The 23,258-nt window shown below is 34.2% G+C and overlaps 1 protein-coding gene across 1 annotated transcript; it reads left to right on the top strand.

The window, feature by feature from the left end:
* Nucleotides 1-20,902: 20,902 nt before the first annotated feature.
* Nucleotides 20,903-22,947, top strand: LOC110019432 (pentatricopeptide repeat-containing protein At5g18950). The gene has a single exon (XM_020717086.1). The coding sequence runs from the start codon at nucleotides 20,955-20,957 to the stop codon at nucleotides 22,776-22,778; it is 1,824 nt and encodes a 607-aa protein (XP_020572745.1). The 5' UTR covers nucleotides 20,903-20,954; the 3' UTR covers nucleotides 22,779-22,947.
* Nucleotides 22,948-23,258: the final 311 nt, after the last annotated feature.

The following is a 23,258-nucleotide window of genomic DNA, read 5'->3' as shown; positions in this document are numbered from 1 at the left end:
CCTAAACTAAGCACACACTTTAAACACACTAACTAAAATAGTAAATATTATATATATATATATATTAATACAAGCACGTATATAAAACAACACAATAATTTTTCTATAATTAAAAATTAAGCTTTTAGTAAGTCAAAAAGATTTTGTTGCTAATTTCTCCAACAATGGCGCCAATAACCTGACCCGACTCGCAATTACACAATTATTTAATTTCAGAGAAACGATCAATAGCTTGACCAAATTTATATTTAGAGGCTAGTGTGAAAATTAAGTATTATATAAAGATGATAAAAATGTACACACTAGGGGTATTATGCAAGTATACATATTGTTTGAAGTAATAGAAGATTTCTTTAATAACCCTAGTGTCGATCCTCTAGGAAATAGCCAAAAATCTTTTAAAATTCATTTTACCAAAACCTACTTTATAATTATAGAAAAATTATATAGTAAAAGATCAAAAGTTATTGTAGAATATCTAATCCTATAAAATTAAACGAATTCTGAGTATGCTAAGAAAATGAAAAATGTAAATGCAAGACAATTTAAAAATGTTTTAAAATGCAAATTTATCTCTACTCTAAACTAATAATGTATGAGGAGTTTAAATTTGTATAAAACATCCTTCCCCTTACACTAAGTTTTTAATTAGTGAGAAAAATAATTTTAAAATAAAACTAACGTATTGTGCCAAAAAGGAGCAATTTTATTCTTTACGCTCTGTCAAGTGCATAAAAAACGTTGGCTAATCTAGAGTTTGATCCCTGAACATGTGGTTAGACTGGGCAGATACTAGCTCTCACTCTAGAGTTCTCACTTATCATCGTCTAAGGGCTAACATCTTTCTTTAGTTTCCAAACATCTGGACGAAATTGGAGATTTTAGTCTGTCACCCTAAATTCTCTAATTTTACGCTTATTAAAACTTATTTTCTTATTTTTTTGCACTTAAACTCAAGGACTACATTCTCATCCATGAGGCTAAATGTGATTCTAAGTATGTAGGAACATAGCCCATTTTGGGTTACTATGTTTTATAACAAATTTTAATAAATCAATTGGCCAGATTGACAAGTAAATGAAGCTTTGAGTTTGAATCATCAAAATTTATGGTGTTTTAAAAGCACTTCTACTAAACTACATTCCTACACATAATTGTTCCTCATTTTAAGGTGAAAGATAAAAAAACTACTTAGTTTAGATCTCATGGGGAAGAAACAACAACATGGATTTATAGATAAATAAAAGTTTGCAAGACAAGACAAAGTAAAAAAAAATATTTTACACAACTTATCTTAATCTCTTTCCCAAGAAATCCTTCAAGTTCCTCTGAATCACTCACTCTCCTTGCAATTCACTCCAAACTTATTTCAAATCTATAGTGAAGATGATATCTCTCACTTCTCCAATTTTCTTCCTCCCAAAAGTTTCTCTTTGGAATCTTTAGAATTCTCTTTAAATAGAGCACTCAAAACCTCCAAGAGTTTCTCAAGAACATATTCCAAATTCATCCAAATTTTATGGATCTTCTAAATAACCATCACTGATACCTAGGCTTCAGGCATTTTGTTGTCTGGTGCCTAAGTGCCAATTTCTGGCGCTTAGGTGCCAGTTTTTGGCGCCTTGGCGCCATATCAACATCGGCCTTTTTGCTTCATTTGACTCCAATTTGCTCCATTTTTGATCAATTTATTCCATTTAGTGTACCAAGAACTAAAAATATTAAAAGTTTCTTTCATTAAAGTGCAATATCATTAAATAAAGCATTAAATGTAAAAAAAAAGTCAACTTATTTTAGGCATGTCAGATATCAAGGTGGTGATGCATAATATAATGGCTTATGTCTCTCAGTTGCTGATGTATGGGAATTAAATTGTTGAACTTGTTAGTGGCTTTGATGAGGTTCTAAAAAATTTACAGATTTTAATTATTAACTCAAGGAAATAGATATTACAGTTGGTGATGTGAAAAAGACCCAATAGCCCATGGGTTAAGGCTAACACTGATGTAAGTTGGAACTACAATGGTGTTGGAATTGGGAAAATTTTCTAAAATCAAAGTGGTAAATGTATGTTATTTTTCCAATCTTCTTACCTGGCTAATGATTGTTTTGTAATCAAAGCTTGGGCTGTAATTTTTTCTTTAAAATTGTGGTGAAAATGCATTGGAAATATATCATTGTGAGATGGGCTCCTTATTATTCATTGAGATATTAAAGGGAAATATTGAAACCTCTTGGTCTATAAAAATTATCTCGAATAGAATTTTAATTTTTACCCAACAAATCTCTTTGATGTAGATCCATATCCATTGTGAAGACAACAAAGGTGCATATTATCTCACTAATAATGTTGTTAATGGTAACTTAATAATTAATTATAATCCCCCTCCTTTTTTGAAAGTGATTTTGAATGAGGATCTCCTTGGGTTACCTTATGTTAGGTATTAACCTTAGAATCCTTGTTTTGTATTTTTTAGGGGCATAGGGGCATTATTAATGTCTTTTGTTAGTATGTGTGTGTGTGTGTGTGTGTGTGTGTGTGTGTGTGTGTCTATATATATATATATATATAAACCCTATAAAAATGGCGACGCCTAAATTTTTCTCGGGCATCCATGGCAATTTATTTTTCCTTTGTGCCTTTCCTCATTGGTGAGATTGTTTATTTACTTTTCTTTGTTTCTCCTATCATTTTTAGAGATGCCTCTTGTCTCCCGTTCATTTGTTAATGCAGTTTTGGATGGGGGAAGTGGCTCTTTGGCCACACCTACCTCTGTTCTTTTTCCACAAGGTTTTCACGATACTCTTATGGTTGGAGGGGATTACACTTTCATTAAAAAAATTAGGGAAAAAGAATGGGAATCTTTCATTATTTATGACCAAAGATGAAAATTTGATACTTGCATCTTCTTGCCGTCTGACTCTTGTATGTAAATTTACTTATGGCATCCCTAAAGTTAATTTGATCAGGAGAGAGTTTTAAGTGCTAAAATTAAAAGTTTGGTGGAAGGATGAAATCATGGATGGTAGGCACATATTAATACAACTTGTTATTGATGAGGACTATAGCAATCTTTTTTACGAAAAGATTTATGTGGATTGAAAATTGTGTGATAAAATTCAGAAAATGGTCTATAAACTTTGATCCTAAGTTTGAATTGCCTATAATACTGATTTGGATTAGTTTTCCAAGGCTTAATTTGCATCTTTTTAATCATGAGATACTTTTTTTACTCGCAGCTACATATGACAAGCCTTTGAAAAGCTATCGAGACCATATGAAGCTTGTATTCTTGTTGAACGGGAAATAACATAGCCATTTTGTAAGAAAATTTTGATAGGATCACAACATCAAGGATAATGGCAACCTGTGGAAATTGAAAGGCACTCACCTTACTGCACTCATTATTCTATGTTCGGTCACCAAACATTATCTTTCTTTAAGTTGAATCCTCAGTTCAAAAACTCTCATATTGCTCCACACACTTTCACTACCCTACCCAAAAACCACAAACCTAATTAGCATTAGGACATCCCATCTAATGTTGACAATGTGGTTGATTTAAACGAAAATCCTCCTATACACCCTACTACTTCAAACTTGGATACTTTAAGAAATGAGGCCTTACTCACTAGCATTGATGATATTTCTCAACATGTGAATACTAATGAGCGCAATGCTTTGGCTGATGATTGTAATGAGCTAAATGTTATTGCAGCTTATGAGAAGCCCTCAGAAATAACCTTAATAGAGGTTCCTCATATTCCTGATAATCATGGGGATTATATTCCCTCCAGCTCTACAGTTGATACTACTTTAGTTAGGGCCCCTACTGTTATAGTCAATATTAATACTTCACTACATCATGCAACCATAACTTTAGAAAATGAATTCCAGGTCCAAAAGCACTCAAGAAAAAAGGTTGAACGCAACAATGAGTTATCTAATCTTAATGCTAGCAACATTATCCAGGAAGGCATTTATCATTATGATGGGGAACAATTAGTCAATCCTACTAAATTTTCTAGAAGGGTTGGCTTTAAAATATTAGGGGAGTGGCAGATCCTAACTCCCTTAATATGCTCAAACATCTTACTAGGGTTCATAAATTTCTCATTTTTACTATTTTGGAGCCTATGGTTCATGTAAGTAAAAGCAGAATTTTAAATAAATTCAAAGGATACCGTTCTTATTGCTGCATCAATAATAAAATTTGGGTTTTTTGGAAAACCACTGTGTCTCTTTCTATCATTGAAGATGAGGAACAATATGTTTTAACACAGATCGAGTTTGAAGATTTCCAAGGGTGGGGTACCTTTGTTTATGCTGGTTCTCAGCTGCAGGATAAATATTTTCTCTAGCAAAACTTGAACTTATGGGAACCTTTATTAATGAGAATTTGTTTGTTGGAGGTGACTTTAATATGATTATGAAGCATATGGAGAGAAAAGGGGAAGGAAAAGTTGACCATGCTCTTATTACTAGGTTCTCTAACTCTACTTCTAATACAGGACTTTTTGACTTGGGTTACATTGTCTCTCCTTATACATGGAGAAGGAGTTTTCTTTATCAAAGATTGGATTGGTTTTTGGCTAATTATGCATTCTTAAGCCACTTCCCTATTGTGAGGGTTCAACATTTGGGCTATGCTACATCTGATCATAATCTAATTTTACTTACTTTAGAATTACTGTTAAACTGAGCATATCTCATTTCATGTTTCTTAATGTCTGGGCTTTTCATGACACTTAATTGACTTTGGTGAAGCAGGTATGGCAGTTTGACGGAGCTGGAACTCCATGGTTTGTTTTGTTGCAACTGCATACAAAAATGGTTGCTCCTTTAACTAAATGAAATTAACATATTTCTGGTAATGTACATAAAAAAAAGTACAAGATGCTTATAATGTAGTTGACTCCTTGGAAGCTCATCTTGTTTGTTCTCTTGACTTGATGGACACTCTTGCTCAGACTCATATTTCGTTATTGGATGTTATAGCTTTAGAAGAAAATTTACTTCAGCAGAAGACAAATGATATATCCTTTTCTACGGCGGGTAGAAATTCTAAATATTTTCATGCCACTTTAAAGCATATAAGAAACATTAATAGTATTTTGAAAATTAAAATGGGGATGGGCGTATTTTAACTTGCATGGAAGATATTGGTGAAAGTGTTGTTAATTATTTTACTGAGCTTTTTCAAACCTCTACTCATGTTATGCCTTTGGACTCTACTTACTTTGTGGAGCGTTATAATTACATTAATTACTTCCATTTAACTCATCCTCCTGATGAACAGGAAATTCTTGATGCTTTAAATTCTATCGGCCCCAACAAAGCTCATGACCATGATGATTTTTCTTCCTCTTTCTATACACACTCTTGGGAGATCATTAAGAAGGAGGTTGTTCTTATCATATAAAGTTTCTTTCTTAGTGATAATCCTGGTAATATTTCACCTCTGCTTTGATTGTGCTTATACCTAAAAATAATGATAAGATTTTCTGGGAAAATTTTCGTCCTCTTTCTCTTACTACTGTTATTTTTAAAGTCATGAGCAAGATTATAGTTAACATATTGCAGCCTCATCTCTCTAATATCATTGCTCCTCAGCAATCTGCATTTATTAAGGATGGGGATATTATTGATAAAATCCTCTTAGAATTGGAGATGATTGAAGACCTGGATAAGAAGTGCATGGGGGGGAATATGGTCCTCAAATTGGACATTAAGAAAGCTTTTGACACTATTAGTTGGGAATTTATTATTAACATTTTGTAGGCTAAAAGCTTCCAAAATAATTTATGCTTACTCATTAAGAGGTGGCTTTCTAATAACGACTATATTGTGATGATAAATGGCAAAGCACATGGTTTTTTCTGCTAATAGGGGAATTAAACAAAGAGATCCACTTTCTCCTACTATATTTATTATTTCATTTGATTAGCTTTCTAGTCTCATTAATAAGCTGCAACTTTAGCATTCTCATATTCAATTCTCTCATAAGTCCAAGTTTGTGGTGAGTTACCTTTCTTATCCTGATTATGCTATCTTGTTTTAAAATGCTAGCAAGTGTGTTATTAAAGCTACCATGTCCTTGTTAAAGGATTTCCAAAACATCTCTGGTATGATGTTTAATGAAGGTGTCCCCTCTAATAGTCATTGATGGGTTTCCAATTACACTGGTTGTAAAATTTCAAAGCTTCCTATTAAGTCTCTTGGGGTTAACATTCTTAGAGGCAGGAGGAAGCAAACTCAGATGGATGATGTGATTGATAAAGTTAAACTAAAGATAGATGATTGGAAAAAACACTTATATTTATAATGGTGGGAGACTCACTTTGTTGAAAAGTGTCTTATGTACACTTCCCCACTACACTATGCAAGTTCTTAAAACCAAGAAAACCACAAAAAAAAATCTTGAGACTATTTTCAACAAATTTCTATTGAAGGGCTCCAAATCCTCTAAAAGTTTGACTAATTCGCAGCACAATAGCAGGCCTCTTTATGTTGATGGGCTTAAATTTAAAACATTGCAACATATTATTGATATTAATATATGTAAGCTTTGGTTTAAATTTTGTTTGGGGGAGTCGCTATGATCTAAGTTTATGCTTCATAAATATTGCAAAAATCTTCACCCTTCCATGGCTAAATGGAAGGTGGGAGCTCTAAACTTTGGAAATATATTATATTTGCCAGGGATGTGGCTTCTCATTTCATTTTATGGGACATTGGGGCTGGTAGCATCTCTTTGTGGAATGATGGATGAAGAATTTCTTCTTATCCCACTTTGTCAAACTTTGGTTATGATTCTAACTTGTTAATATCTGATTGTTGGATTGATGGTGTTTGGAATGTGACTAAACTAAATTCTTTAGTTGGTGCTTTAGCTCCTGCCAATGGTACTATACCTATTAGAGCTCATAATAAGGATGTTTCACTATGGAAATTTCAAAGTAGATCTTCTATTACTAAATTGCTTTATTCAAAACTGCACACATTTACTCCTTGGAAATGGAATGCTTACACTTGGTATAAATATATATCTCCCTCTATCTTATTTTTTCTTATGGAGATATTTTCAAAATTTGCTTCCACTTGATGATATTCTTAAATTGAAAGGGTTGAAACTTGCTTCTTTTTGTTATAACTGTAAAAAGGATGTTGAATCTACAAATCACTTATTTTTTTATTGCCCCTTTGCTAAAGATGTTTGGAATCAATTAGGGTGCTACTTTTGTATCAATTGGCCTTCAAATCTGAGTTTTAAAACTGTTATTGGAATTTGGAAGGACTTTGATTCTACTTTTAAAAGCTATTTTACTTTCCCACTATTATTATTTGGTTCATCTGGATGGCTATATAGTCATAAGTATGAAAATCCTTGCCACACTCCTACCATTATATCTACTTTAGTTGTGGCTCCTATTCACAAGACCTGGAATTTAGTTAATGGAGTGGCTGACTCTCCTCCTATTGGTAGGGGTAGGGAACCCATTTTGATTAAATGGGCACCACCCCACCAAGGCTAGATCAAATTTAATATAGATAGTAGCTACTCTTTTGGTTATGTTGGCGTGGGAGGACTATTTAGACATGCTTTTGGTAAATGTTTAGCCTTTTTGGCCTCCCCTTGCAATGCCACTTCATCTCTTGAAGCTAAATATTGTGCAGTGCTTGTTGCACTACATACTATTTTTTTCTAAATTTTAATTGCCTTGTACAGGAAACTGATTCAGAGACACTATTTCACATGCTCACGGCTAAGCTTAAGCCTGCTTGGTATATTATTACATTATTGAGAAGGACCTGGCTTTATATTAAGATGCAAAATCATCATATTCAATACTCTTTCATTTATAGAGAGGGTAATTCCTCAGCGGAATCGTTGGCTAAATGGAAAGTGCAGGGTGTTTTCGTTGGGGAAACTCCTCTTTATTTGCACACTCTTATACAAAGTGAATTATTGGATGCCCCTTATATTAGACTTTAATTATGCTTCTTCCTCCTTTATTTGTGGTTACTGTGTTAGGAGCTCTGTTAGAGATGGAGTTGAAGTTGGGAGCATTGTTAGGGATGCGACTATGGTGTTGAGAGGTGTTTTATGACAGTCTAAGGTATGATAACCATTACTTTTGCTGAGGTGGTAAGTAAGGGAAATACTAGTTTTAATGTGGACATAAAAAAATTTATTAATCCACAAAAGTATCATGATGCTCTTAAGGGAAATGGGAAAAAAGTTTTATTAGGAAATCTAGAAGGAAAAATGGTAAGACTGCAATTTTTGTATCTGAGAATGAGTACTTGGTACTAGTCTCTGCGTGTAAGTTTGCATTGGTTGGAAAGTTTATTTATAGTCACCCAAAAATGGAGATTAGCATAGGCTTCTTTGATGGTTTAAAGTTATTGGGAGAGTGGAAAGTAAAATTAATTGATGGAATTCAAATTTTAATTCAACATAGTTGAAAAGAGGACTATGCTTGGTTGTTTGCAAAAAATTATCTCAAGGTGGAAAGTAGGAATGCAAAGTTGCTAAAATGGTAGGCCAATTTTGATCCTCTCAGTGAGCCACTTATTGTACCAATATAGTTTAGACTCCCTAGACTGAAATTACACCTTTTTAATCATGCAATTTTATTCTCTTTGGGTGTACTTACTTTTAATCTCACTAGACCTTCCGCTGCTAGAGTACTTATGGAAATCGATATTACTCAACTAGCAGTTGATGAAATCTGGATAGAGTCAGCCCATAATGGTTATTGATAAAAGGTTGTAGTTAAATAAAAGAAGCACTAGTACAATAATTATCATATGTTTAGTGATTTGGTTGTAATATGATATATATATGCATACCAAATTTAACAAACATGGCCCTAAATTTTTTTATGTGGAAGAGCCTCCTACGAATACTCAGAGAAGAGCTGAGATTGGGGAAATTAATGCTAAGCCTTTGATTGACCAAGGCAATGTACAAAGCAATGTGCAAGTTGTTCCAAATAATGGAAATTTGATACTGGATGAACTGAGAGGAAAGAATCTAAAAATGTTATTGAGGATAATGGCCTTCACACTACTAATGATGTTGTGGAGGTAGGATCTATTGAAGGAGAAGGTTTGAACAATGCTCAGGAGGTAATTGAAGTTAGAGAGATTTCTTCTCCAGTTAACGATTCATTAGAAGCAGCAAGAACCTTGCTGGAAGAGGAGTGGATGGTACAAAAATCAAAGAGGAAAAATAAAGGAAAACGCAAATTAAGGAATCTTGAGCTAAGTAATGTAATCATAATGAGGACATGCCTTACTCTGATGGGGAATAGAATGACACTCTTGCTTGGATAACTAGGAGTAGTCTTCATTCTCATTATGATTAATATGTTAAGTCGGAATAATAGGGGAATGGCTAACCATGGCTCCCTTGATAGATTAATGTACTTCATCAAAATACACAAGGTATGGATTTTTGATATTTTGGACCACTAGTTAACATAAATAAAAATAGAATTTTAAATAGGTTTAGCAAGTTTTATTTTGCGGCCATTAATACTGAAAAAAAATTATTATTTTAGAGGAAGAATATTTCACTCAATGTGGTTCTGGATGATCCTTAGTTCTTGCACATCTATTTCGACATGAAAGTATGTAAAAGTTGGGCCATTATGGTCTTTGTTAGTTTTAATCATTAGTTGAGGATGGATTTATAGGATAAATTAGTTTCTCTTGGTACTACTTTAAATTATCAATGGTTCTTGGGTGGTAATTTCAATGTGATTGCCTATCACAAAGATAAATAAGGTTGTGGAAGAAAAAATTCTAATTTGATGCTATAATTGTGAGGCAATCAAAGACGTAAACATCTTTGATATAGGCTCAGTTGGTCCAATGTACACTTGGAGAAGGGGTAGAATCTTTGAAAGGCTACATAGAATTATGGCTAAACAATATTAGCTTGATAAATTTCTAACAATAAAGGTGTTTCCTTTATCTAACATGGGGTCTGATCATAAGCCTCTACATCTCTTTATTTTTGTCACGAGTAAATATTCACACACTCCCTTTCATTTTTTGAACGTGTGTATTAATCATGAAGATTTAGGGGATTATATTAGAAGGAATTTGCACATTGATAGTGGGGGGAATCCTTGGGAGAGAGTGTGGAAGCTCCACAAAATGATTAATTATGCATTAAAACTTTGGAATTGACAAGTATGTGGAGGTCTAAATTGCAAAGTTTAAAGGGTTGAGAAAGAATTATATAAATTGGAGACTGCGGATATACGTGATACGTGTTATGCAGATGATCTAACTGAGGCATATAAAGGGTTAAGTGAGGCTATAAAATGTGCATAAGTGATTCTTGAACAAAAGGCTGGCAAAGTGCACTTTATTGAGAATTATTGAAACTCACAATATTTTCATGCTTATATAAAAAACAAATGAAGGATAACTTCCATTCTGAAAAAAAATTATAATAAAGGGGACTGATTGTTTGAGTGGGATGAGATCATTACAAGAAAAGTTTTGAACTGTGATAAAGTATTTACAACAGAAGATATTCAACCTAATATTTGTGAAGTATTACTTATGGATAGACATGAATTCACTACTTCCTTACAATTAGTGAATCTCTAGCTAAAAACTGAGATTTAAAAGGTCGTTAATGATATTAACAACAACAAGGCAGCTGGTTCTGAGGGCTTCACTGCTGAATTTTATAAAACATGTTGGGAGGTGATTATAGGAGAATTTATTGAGGTTGTATAATGCTACTTTGTGGGTAAGGTTATGTGAAAGTATTTTGCTACTTCATTTACTACTTTAATTCAAAAGAACAAAGAAAATTTTGTGGGAACACTTCATGCCCATCTGGCTTTCAGCTGTGATATCAAAATTGATCAGTAGGATCATGGTGGCTATATTACAACCTTAAATGTCTACACTGATTAGTCTTTATTAATCAGCATTTATCCATGACAAAAGCATAACTAACAATATATTACTACAAAATCAATTAATAATTTATTTGAATCTTAAATGTGGAGGGTAAGCTAGGTTTTTAGAAAACTTATAACACCATAGGTTGGGATGTCATCCTAGCCATGCTTAAATGCAGAGGTTTCAATTCTGAGTTCTACAGATTCATACAAAGATGGTTGAAAATAAACTACTACTAGATTCTAATTGATGGCCAAGCACATGTTGTTTTGCTCTTTTGATAGATGCATAAAGATAAAAGACTCTCTCTCCCCTAATGTCTTCATTCTTTCTTTTGATTATTTTTCTAAACTAATCAATTCTATGTAAATGACACGCTATTCTACACAATATAGAAGTAAAGCTAGAATGGTGATGAGCCAGTTAGCCTATGTTGATGATGTGATAGTTTTTACTAATGCCAGCAAAGCCTCTATAAACAACCTATATCAAATGCTTCTCACTTTGCAGCAAACATTAGGATTCATCTTTAATTTTTAAAAATGCCAATTATTTTTGGTAACCAAGTAAGCAACTCCATGAACAATTGGGCACATGAATGCACCAATTCTTATGTAGCTGAGCTTCCATTGAAATATTTGGGGCTGTTAAAAGGCAGGAGGAAACAAATGCAATTTCATGAAGTGTTTGAAAAAATTAAAAAAAGAATTGGTGATTAAACAAACACTTATTTATCATTTGCAGGGTGAATCACTTTGTTGAAAAGTGTTTTGAACTCTATTCCTTTATATGCTCTACATGTACTTAAAATTAAAAAAGGTATGCAGTTGCTACTTGAAGAAATATTAAATAATTTTTTTATAGGCTAGAGAGCATAGAAATAAAATTTGGTCAAGTTGGAAACATTTGTTTGAACCTGTTAAGGTAGGTGGACTGGGTTTTGGTAAATTACATGACTTAGATGATTTCAATTGTGCTATACTTTGGCTTATATTTAGAGCTTTGGATTCATTGTGAGCAAAATATATGCCAAGTAAATAGTTCAAAGGATATCATCCATTAGATTTTACCTTAAGAATGGAGAATCCAAGACATGGTAAGTCATGTTAAAAGCAAAGGTTGCTATAGAGAAGTTCATTTATTGGAAGGTTGGAGAAGGTAGCTTACATTTTTGGAAAGACAATTGTAAAATGGATGATTTGTCTAGCTTTGTTAGACAAGTTATGAAGAACTTAATTGTGGTTGTTGTTGGCTTGAGGATGGTTGGAATTGGAGAAGCATATCAATCTGGTTGGGAAAAATGTCTCCACTTTTATCTCCAAGATTCTTTTTGAAAGGATTGTTAAGGATAAATTGTTGATTAAAAAAAATAATTCATGATCTATTACTAAAACACTTTACTTTAAATTGCACAGTTGGAGGAATGTTGAAGGGGGGAGGAAATTCGGAATAGATACTTATTTGTTTCTATGTCCTTCTTCATTTGGAGGGTCCTTCATGATCTTTTGTAGTGGATGATATCCTAAAACTAAAAGGGTTGAGAATTCTTTCTCAATGTGTGCTTTGTAAAATAGGAGGAAAGCACAAATCATGCCTTCTTCAACTGCTGTTTTTCACTGAATATTTGGCTATTATTGGGTAAATTAGGTGGCATCATTACTCCAACACATGGGTGTGTAGATTTAAATAAATGCAAGGAGGATCAGAAAAATCATAAATATAATGATCAAATTAATAAATTGATTTTATATAATGGAATGTGGTTTATTTGGGCAGCTAGGAATTAAAAAAAGCATGAAGAGGCTGGAATTAAAATGGAAAAGGCGATTTCCAATACCATTTCTTATCTGCATAAAAATACAATGAATTATGTGTGCAAACCCAATTTTCTTGATGGATGAGATAAAATTTTGGGTGTCAAGTATAGATAAAAATGCTCAAAGTGAATTATACTTATACTTTGAAAGCAAACAAAATTTCCCTAGATCAAAGCAAATATCGATGGCAGTTAGAACAGTAGAGTTGTTGATGCTAGAGAGTATATCGTTCATATACCGGTAAATATTTATGTTATATCATTTTACATTTTCTGGCTTTTTATGCTTTAGATAAAGAATTATGTGTGATCTGGATTACAATTCATGTGGTTGTGAAGTTAAATTGGCAGTTCTTACTTATAGAGATGGATTCAAGCACCCTGTTAGATATATTGTATGATGGAAATAATCCAACCTAGTACTTACACCGGAATCTGAACAGAATTAATGAACTAGCTAAATTAATAGTGATAACTTGGAGCTACATCCTTAGAGAGGCCAATAAAGCTGCAAACTACTTAGCTGAAAACGCTGCCAAATCAGATTTAGTATGTTTGGAGATAAAGCCAGACAAACAATTGAAGGCACTATTAAATGGGAATAAACTAAACCTACCATAGGTGAGATGCAATCTAAAATATATTATTCTATCACAGAAAATAAGTTTATTTCATGAGTATATTGTAATTGGTATAGGTCTCTTTTGTGTGTTTTTTTGGTATTTATTGAGGCAATTTTTTTGGTTATTATATTGGAGCGGTGTGTGTTGTATTTGGATGGTGGAACCCTAGAGGTTAGTGATGTTTTTTATGTGTTTTGGTTAGCGTGTTCCACAGTCCAAAGTCTATACCCACATTTTTTGGAGCAAAAAAATCACCAACGTGTTTCCTTATACACACACACACACACACTAAATAAAATACAGTTACATCCTTTTCACCCAGTTGCAACCACTAGACAGAAAATAAAATTCACCCTTTTACAAATATTTAACAAAAAAGAAAACCTTTACAAAACTATCGATTGCATCCTCAGCCAAGACATACCTGCACTGAGACAACCCCTTGAACATTAACTCACCTTCTATACTATCTTTATCCACCCTATTCATTTCAACGGACAACTAAAGGCCAAAACTTCCTCTCAGACGGTCGTTAACCGTCCATGTGGCATGACAACTCTTCATGTAGGGCAACCTCACAAGCATGAACCGCAACTAACTCTTCTTCCAAATACTCTAGCCACACATCCCAGTGTGAAGGCAATTGCTTTTTGGAGCCAACAAAGCATTGACTCAATAAAGATGAAGCTCAATCAAGCCAAGATATTTAGGCACACTGATCATTCCCCCCAAATCAACCACAAGACACAATGATTCCTTTCTAATGGGCCCTCTGACAGGCCTAAAAATTACTTATTTTTCAAAATATATGTCATGCTTATTTTTAATGATATTGCACTTCATAGGAAGGTATTTTGCTTGTTTTTTTTATCAATGGATCAAGAAATAGTTTTTTGGAAAAAATGGAACAAAAGCGATGCAATTTAGAGCCAAATCGAGCAAAAAAAAATCTGCTTTGGCGCATTTTGTTGGAGCAAGATTGGAGCTAAAATGGAGTGTAATGGATCAAAGCAAAGCAATATGGAGCCAACCCAACTTTTAAACTGGCACCATTGCACCAGTCATGTCAAGAAACAAACGCCACTGATTCTGGCGCCATATCACTACTAACCGTTTCAGATGTTTATTGCTCGATTTTGGGAGTTTTTAGTTACCATTTGGCACTTGAGAAAGCACCTTTTGGTATTTCAAGCTCTTGGAATCTTCAAGAACATCCAAAGGTCATAGATAGGAGTAGGAAAGTTAGATTTCTACCTTTTTTGGAGAGATTAGTTTGGGATTTTGAGAGATATTTGTAAGGAATTGTATGAACATTGTGTGAATCAGTAGGAAACTTTGTTGAAGCAATTTTTATCTATCTTTCGAAGGAAAAAAACTAAGTATTGTGTTCTTCATTATTTTATAATGGTTATAAATAATTTTCTAGTGCATTTGCCTAAGGGATTTCTTACCTCATTTCTCTATGGGATCGATACTGGGGCCTTAAAAGAAAACATTATATTACATGAAATGATACTTATACTTACGTAGTACCCTAATGTGTAAACTATTTTCTAACTTTTATAACATTTTTATTTTTCACACTTACCGCTAATCATAAATTGGGTCAAATTTTTTGTCATTTTTTCAAAGCTAAATTACTGCGTAATTTTTGGTCGGGTCAAGTTTTTGGCGCCGTTGCTGAGGATGCTAGGGTAAGAACTTTATTAGAATTTTAGTTGAACCAGTAAAACTTATATTTGGAAATTTTTGTGTTATTATCTAGTGTGTTTAATTTTTGCGTGTTTATTTTAAAGAAATATCCAAAATATCATAAATATTTTTTATATTTGTCCTATTAGTTAATCTTTGGATTTGTATGCATAGTTTAGTTACTGCGAACCTTGAACCATATGAATCAGATCGGGAGAGAACTTTTAGGAGTATTATGAATCAGAAAAGACTCCATGAATTTACGGTAGAAATGGTGGATCAATAAATTAATGAATATTTAGATTTGGATAATAATGCTAGTCAAGGACCCCCAATTATTGAGGAAAATTCATTTAGATAATTGATCAAAACTAGCTATGAGATATATAATCCTTTTTCTGATTATTATAACTCAGGTTGGGAAAATAATTCAAAATTTAATTGGAACAATAATTTTGGAGGAGAAAACCAATTGTGGGGAAATAATTAATTTAATCAGATATGTAATTGGAATAATCAGGAAGATTATAAAGATAAAATTTCTTTTCATCATCAATTTAAATCAAACCCACAAAATGAAGAAAATGAGTATTTAAAAGAGGTTATTATTCAAATGGCAAGTTAGTTAGAAAGTCTAGGGGCTGCAATGAAGAATTTAGAAAACCAACTAGGGTTTATTGTTAATTCAATTAACAGCGATCCTCTTGATATTTTACTTAATGACCCTGAGATAAACCTTAAGGAGAATGGTGGGCAATATCAAGCTATTCAGCTAAGTAGTGGAAGAGAAGTAGAGGATATGGTTCAATTAAATGATGAGTTAAGAAAAGAGGAAAATGAGATTGAAAGACTAATGGAAGAAATTTTTAAGGAATTAGAAAAATCTATTTCATCAACTAAGATGAATATAGAAAGACTATCTTTACCATTTCCTCGGCCTTAAGGGGAAGAACTAGAAGATCACTTAAATTAGTAAGGTAATCTAGTATAATTTGATATGAAATCTGAATCATCTAGAGAGAATTTGATCTAAAATTTGGGAGATCTTGTACTATCTTATAAAGTTCAAGGATGATATTAATATGCAAATTGAGAAAATCAATAAAAGAAAATTAAACTAGAAAGAAAATTGAGGAATAATAATTTGTATAAATCTAGAAAGAAAAGGCTGAAAGAAAAACTGAACATTGAGGATTTAGTGGCGGTGTTAAACCAAGTGCTTTATGAAAGGAAACTCATAGTTATCAATGTGGTTTGATTTAATATGCTTGAGAGTCATGATTGTTAATATTGTATTATGTTTATATTAGTATGGGTTGATGATCCCGACCTTTATATGTCAATGTGATGTATGTGCTTATATTCTTAATTTTTCCTTACTTATAGTTCTTACTTTGTCAAAAACTTGATCACTAGCAATAGCTAGGAAAAAAAATTAACTTCGACGCAAATAAGAATATAATGATTATATTTAAAAATTGGTACTATGTAAGTGTACATATCATTATCAAGTATATATGACTTTTTGATTAAGCCCTGAATATCCTCTCCACCAAAGTCTTGAAGTTCCTTTGAATCTCTTTCTCCACTTACAATACAAACTACAACATAAAGTAAAAAAGAAAAGTGGCAGCAGCAGGGCGGTTATGAGCGACGGCAGTTATGGGCGACGACAGCGGCATGTGGGCTACTGGAAGGGGGTTGGCAATAATGATGGATTGCTTCTCCTTATTAATCTAAGTCTTATTTATAATTTTCTAAAAGGTGTCTGGGTGTCTTTTCAAAATGTGTCCACATTCAATGAATCTTCCTAGAGTTGCCTTCATTCAAAAGCCAATTGAATTTAATTTCATGTCCATTAACTATTTCTCACATTTTCACCAAGGGTTGCTTCAAACACCTCTTAAAAAATTCATCCAAATTCATTAAATCATCAAGTAACTACTTCTAGCACTTAAGTGTGAGGTATTGGGCACTTTGACGCAACCTTCTATGTTTCACTGCCACGTAAGCGCCAGTTCTAGGCGCTTAGGCACCTTAGTTCAATTGCACACTTTCTTCATTTTTGCTCCAAGTTTGATCCCTTTTCAGTCCTTTTACTATTTTTCATCCATTTGACTATATCTGAAAGAAAAACACACAAATATCTTTCATTAAATTATAATATATCAAAAATCGCTATAAAAATGTGTACATAAATACTATATATTTTAGGTGTATCAGTCGATCAGTTTGACTGATGTTGATGGATTTTTGGATTGTTTATGAATGGATTTGATATTTATGTGTTTCATGAGGAAGGTGATTCCTTAACTTCTTATTATTGCTAAACTTGTTTATGTTCTCTTGTAGTAATTATATTGAGGAGTCCACTACGACTCGGGTCTTAAGTAGACTTGAGTTTTACAAGAGACATTTTGAGTTTGGACAGTGAAAATTTCATCTCAATTTTTTCACTTTCTTTCTCTGTTGATGTTTTCATTTGGTAGGGTCATTAACCTACTTGATGTGCAACATATGGATGATATTGCACTACCCTTATAATTGTTATAGGTGCATGCTTAATGAGATAAGGTGGTGCCTGAGGTTGGTGCTCCAGAGCCAATATATCAGGGATAATCGTATCCATGAGATTATACTCTATAAAAGCATTTAAAACTATCCAATTTATCTGTGTAGTGATTCTGTTATAAATTAGAGGTAAGGTAGTGAGATGTAATGAGTTGAGGAATGAATTAACCTCATATATCATGTGTGTTTGTGTTTTGTGTTGCAACAATATAAAGGACTCGTGGAACACTTAAATATATATTCCTATGTTGATACCTGACATGCTTGTTAGACCTCTCCTTAGTTCAATTTTATTATGGCATGTTTAGTTTAGATTTACTTTCTATTGCATATTATTATGTCCTGATGAATACATGTAGATGTTTTTTTATAGACATTTGTGATAGATATAATTTCGAAACTGTTTTTCTTCTTTATTATTTTTTTTTGTACTCAATGTTATGCATGTTAAAAATCAAGTTTGAGGGAAAGAAAAATATATTTAAAACTTAACTTTATTTGTCCTTAGTAGTCTGTATTCAAATTGATATCATTTTAATATGACTTGAGGTATGTGGTATTTTCTTTAGGATGTTATACTTTTGATTTTTAGAAATTCAATAAGAAAACTTAGTAAAAATTTTATTAAAAATAAGAAACTAAAGTTAAGATGTTTCAAAGGAAATAATAGGAAAATGATTTTACTATTTATAGTAGTAAAAAAAATGAATTTTTGAAAAATTAAAGATTTTTAGAATAATACCTTTTGAAGACTTTAAACTCTATAAAAATTTCTTTTTCTAATACTACATGTTAAGTTAAGAATAGAAAATAAGTTTTTAATATTAGAAAAGGGATAGTGAAATTCAATATCATTAAAGATCTATCCAGATATACTAATCCTCACCTAAAAAGAAAAGAAAAGAAAAATGAAAGAAAAAGAAAAAGAAAAAAAAGAAAAAGTGATGAAAAGTAAAGTATGAAAAATGGAGGAATACCATGAGGAATAGGACCTAAGTAAAAATTAATTTCACTTGAATATTTCTAAGGACGAAAATTTAAGATCAATCCTATGCTTAAGTTCAGATAGTATTAATTTTTTTTTTTCATTATAGAATTCATAAATTCTGAAAATAATATTTTCGTAAAAATATAACGTTTGTACAAATTTCAATTATGTCTGAATTAAATAGAAAATCAATATTTCTAAATTTAATATTGAATATTCGTATCCTTAGATATCATCTACTTTACTAAAAATTCTTTCAAGTTGGACTATAACATTTCTAAAACAAATTTTAGATCATCTAAAAGAAATCCACTACCACAAGTTAACAATTTTATTTTTAAAAGTTACAGTATTACTTAAGGATAAGTAACGTTTAAGTTTGGGGAATTGAAACGCCTAGAAATTACCTAATTTTCTTTATACATTTCACACTTATTTTTAATGATATTGCACTTGAATGGAATGTATTTTTCATGTTTTTATTGCATGTGAAAGAAATCATTTTTTGGAGAAAGTGGAGCAAAAACGGTTTTCCTAATCGTAGTATACTAGAATTAGCCTAAGGGATTTCTTAACTTGCTTCTATGTGGGATTGATAATGGGGTCTTTAAAGAAAACCCTATATTACTTGAAACGATACATATACTTCCGTAGTACCCCTAGTGTGTAAACTATTTTTTTAAAATTTCAAAACATTTCGATTTTGCACACTAGTCACTAAATATAGATTGGGTCAATTTTTTTACCATTTTTTGAAACTAAATTACTGTGTAATTGAGGGTCGGGTCACCCTCCAAAATGCCTAGAACCTCGGTGAACCCCAAATCCATCACGATAACATCCTGGGAAGCTCATGTTCGGCAGGAGTTGCGGTCTTCGTACCCTCACTCAAGGAGTGACCCATCATTCGATCCAGATCAGAGGTCATGAAGGAGCATCCTCCCTCCCCTTCCTCCAGCTCCATCTGCAAAAGAGAAGAAACTTGTGAGGGAGCATCCACCGGGCAAAAATCTAGAGCTTCCCCTTGAATATTATTAGGTAGAACCTCCGGATGTGTCAACATTTTGGGGGGTCCTTGATCCTTTTCTACCTTCAGCTAAGACAAAATCAAAGGACTGATCGTTTGATCCGTTTGATCATCCTTGGATTAAACCTTTGTTCGGCGTATGATGTTTCTTCACAGGAAAACCCACCTCCACACTCAAAGAACCTGCTACGTGGTGACCATTGTTTGAGTTTGAAAAGCTCGAAGGTGTTGACCTCAAGCGCAAAATGTTTATTGGGCCACTCATCTTTATAGGTTGTTGTGGCCCTTTTCTTCATTGATTGAAAAACCAAAGCATGAACCTCCTCGCCAACACATTTAGGAAGCTAACCACCCACCATACTCAGCAACACTAAGAATGATGAAAGGCCAACCCGAAAGAACGCCTGAGAAATAAGCCTCATCATCTCATTATCTTTATTTATAATGGCCTTGGCATCGAAATCAAGAAATAGTTAGCTATTGTGCATTACATAATCATTAACACCACAAACTTGTTCAAAAAATCTAGATTCCCTTGTCCTTATCGTAGCTGTCGCTTTCAAGGAACAAGAGAATCGAAGAACTTTGATATGTACATCAAATATATGCCAGCACGAATCTCGAACATATCTCAAGAAGAGTTGATGTGGCATCATGGCACCCATCAAGGGATCCGGGCCACATTTGTGTGAGGAAATAAGCAAGAGAACCAAGCGACTAATTACCTCCGTTTGCATCGGTCCTTAGCAAGTGGCCGCCTGGCCTAACGACCGCCAGGCCTAACAAGCCGTTCGACCTAACGGTCGTTCAAACCAATGGCCACCAGCCTCTTTCGACGGAACATCTTTGAACCTCTGGGCCACATTTATGTGTAGACTTAAAAACCCTAATCGTATCGACGTGTACTAGGGGTATAGTATATAGTTGCACATCTCACTTTCAAATAAATAACGGTTTGGTTCTTTTCATGAATAAAGAATGCGTTATTTTAGTGTTCACGACTCATCTCTCAACTCTCTGCTCTCTGCTCTCTGCTCTCTGCTCTCTCTTTCTGATGTGTTGTATTCCTTTTGTTCGCCTCATCAACAGATTGTGATTCACCAAGTAGAGAAAAGTTTGTGCAAATTTGAGTGATTTCTTTTATGTTAATCTATTGCATATGACACTGTTAAGAGTAACCATCTTTTGACTCCACATCTTTTTCTTTTATAATGAGTTCTAGGCTTATTTTTCTAATAAAAAAAACTACAAAAAAAAATGTACACTTAGCATGCGGCATCTGCTTGTTTCTTCGAACGATTATGTTCAAATCAAAACTTCCTGCAAAAACAACCCGACATCGCAGCAGCAGTTTCTATTTCGCCGGCGATCACTTCGTCCGTCGCCCGTTCTCTTCTTCAGCTACTTCCACTGAGAAGAACGATCGGACGTCACAGCTCCATGAAACAGCTTCAAAGGTCTGCGACGTAATCCGACGGCAACCAAGGTGGGAACTTTCCTTCCGTTCCCTTTTCCCTCCAACCTCCGCCATCTTCCACCCTAACTGCATCAGCCTTGTCATTCATCACCTTTCAGATTCCAATCCCCTGCTATCTTTCCGTTATCTTCTCTGGCTCTCCTCTACGTCTTCTACATTCTCCCTTGATCCTGAAGCCGCCGCATCCTTCCTAAATGCTCTTGCGGCCTGCCGTTCCTGGAGATCAGCCTTGCACGCAATCCGTTTGGTGAAAGGCCTCAATAATGTCTCCGTCCTCGACACCTTTGTTCTTCATCTCTGCAGCGATACCCGTTCCATTTATCGCGATAAAAACCTGCTTTATGAGCTCCGCGACGTCGTCGAGAACCATTCTACTAAACTATCGCTTCGTTCATGGAACTCAATACTTTCTGCCTCTCTTATATCTGAAAAGACCGATCTTTTCCACAGTTGCTACGCCATGATGATCGCAGCGGGCACTACTCCGGACGCATCTACTGCCGGGTACCTTATCCGAGCCTTGTGCCGCGATGGCGAGCCAAACGAAGCATACCATGTCCTCCGCGATGTCTCCAGGAAAGGGATCATACCTGACGTGGTTTCAACAACTCAGTTGATTTCCTCTTTCTCCAAAGCTGGAGACTTTGGTAGAGTTTCGGCAATCCTCCATCTCATGATCGCTTGCGGCTCCCAGCCTGACCTGTTAACCTACCAGGAAATCATCCACGCCCTCTGCGACGGAGCCGGCGGCGCCACCATGGTCCACGAGGCATTTCGTATATTCACTGACCTGAAGTTAAAGGGTTATGCTTGCGACGTTGTTATGTACACTTCCATGATCCATGGACTTTGCAAGATCTGCCGGATGGGGGAGGCTTTATTGCTCTGGTCGGAGATGATAGCCAAAGGAATTCAACCCAACAATTATACCTATAATGCGGTCATTAACGGTTACTGTAAGGCCGGCAATATGGACCATGCACGCAAGTTGTATGCAGAAATGCTCTCAACTGGTTTTGAGGAGAGCACAGTGAGCTGCAACACAATGCTTGCTGGGCTGTGCCTTAACGACATGCTGGCTGATGCCATCAACTTGTTTTCTGAAATGCCAAACAGAGGAATCATGCGTGATGTGATCACTTACAACATTTTGATCCATTGCCTTTGCAAAGAAGGCAAGACATCTGACGCGATCGAGCTCTACTCAAGCTTGCTAGCTACGAGCATCAAACCAAGCGTTTCGACATACACGCCACTGATCATGGCTTTGTGTGAGGAATGTAGAGCAACGGAGGCAGTGGAGCTGATGAAGCTCATGAAGGCTCAAGAGCTGGAGCCATTGGTTTGCTCAAATGATGTCATCATAGCTGGGTTTTGCAAGCTGGGTGATGCTGAGAATGGCATGACTTGGTTGTTTAAGATGTTGCAGAGCAATCTAAAGCCTCGAGCAGAGACTATGAACAGGTTAGTTGAGTGCTTGTGTTCGCTTGGTCTAGTGGATTATGCACTACAGGTGGTGAAAACCACGTTTGATATCAACTATAGTTTGGCATCTTCAGTGTGCCATGTTCTCATCAGCAAGCTCTGTGAAGTGGATTCTAGCCGAAGTTGTGAGCTTTTGGATGAAGTAGTGCTGATGGAGAGGTAATATTCAAATGCTTCTTATATTCCGCGACTTGGTGGGACGAATTTATATTTGTTGTTGTGTGGTGTCTTTGGCCATGTCTGGGTATGTAATGGATTCGGCTGCTAACTAAACGTGAATTTATGTTCTTTAGTCATAAAATAAAATGCTATTTTTTTTAGGAGGATGAACATTGCTGCGAAAGGCAACTGTTGTGTTTGTAGTTTGATGAGCATGCTGTGCTGAAATAACTATATTTTTCAATAATATTATTTTTTAATCATAAAATAAAATGCAATTTATGCTAGAAAAATCAATTAGTACTTATAAGTTAATATGCACTATATCTAATATTTAGATATTATTTTACAATATTGTCCATCAAAACAGTTTCACATGAGTGTTGTACTATCAATTTGATAGGAGCTAAGAATATCATGAGACACATGAAGATAAAATTTTATGTGAGGATCAGCGCCAATTAAACATCAAGATATATGAGTG

The sequence above is a fragment of the Phalaenopsis equestris genome, unplaced genomic scaffold (genome assembly GCF_001263595.1).
Source record: "Phalaenopsis equestris unplaced genomic scaffold, ASM126359v1 Scaffold000055, whole genome shotgun sequence".
In the NCBI taxonomy this organism is placed as follows: domain Eukaryota; kingdom Viridiplantae; phylum Streptophyta; class Magnoliopsida; order Asparagales; family Orchidaceae; genus Phalaenopsis; species Phalaenopsis equestris.
The sequence above is the reverse complement of the archived record's forward strand: the minus strand, read 5'-3'. Positions and strand labels throughout refer to the sequence as shown.

What these genes read in the sequence shown, in the direction of transcription:
- LOC110019432 (XM_020717086.1), top strand. Translation starts at nt 20,955, where the DNA reads ATGTTCAAATCAAAACTTCCTGCAAAAACAACCCGACATCGCAGCAGC.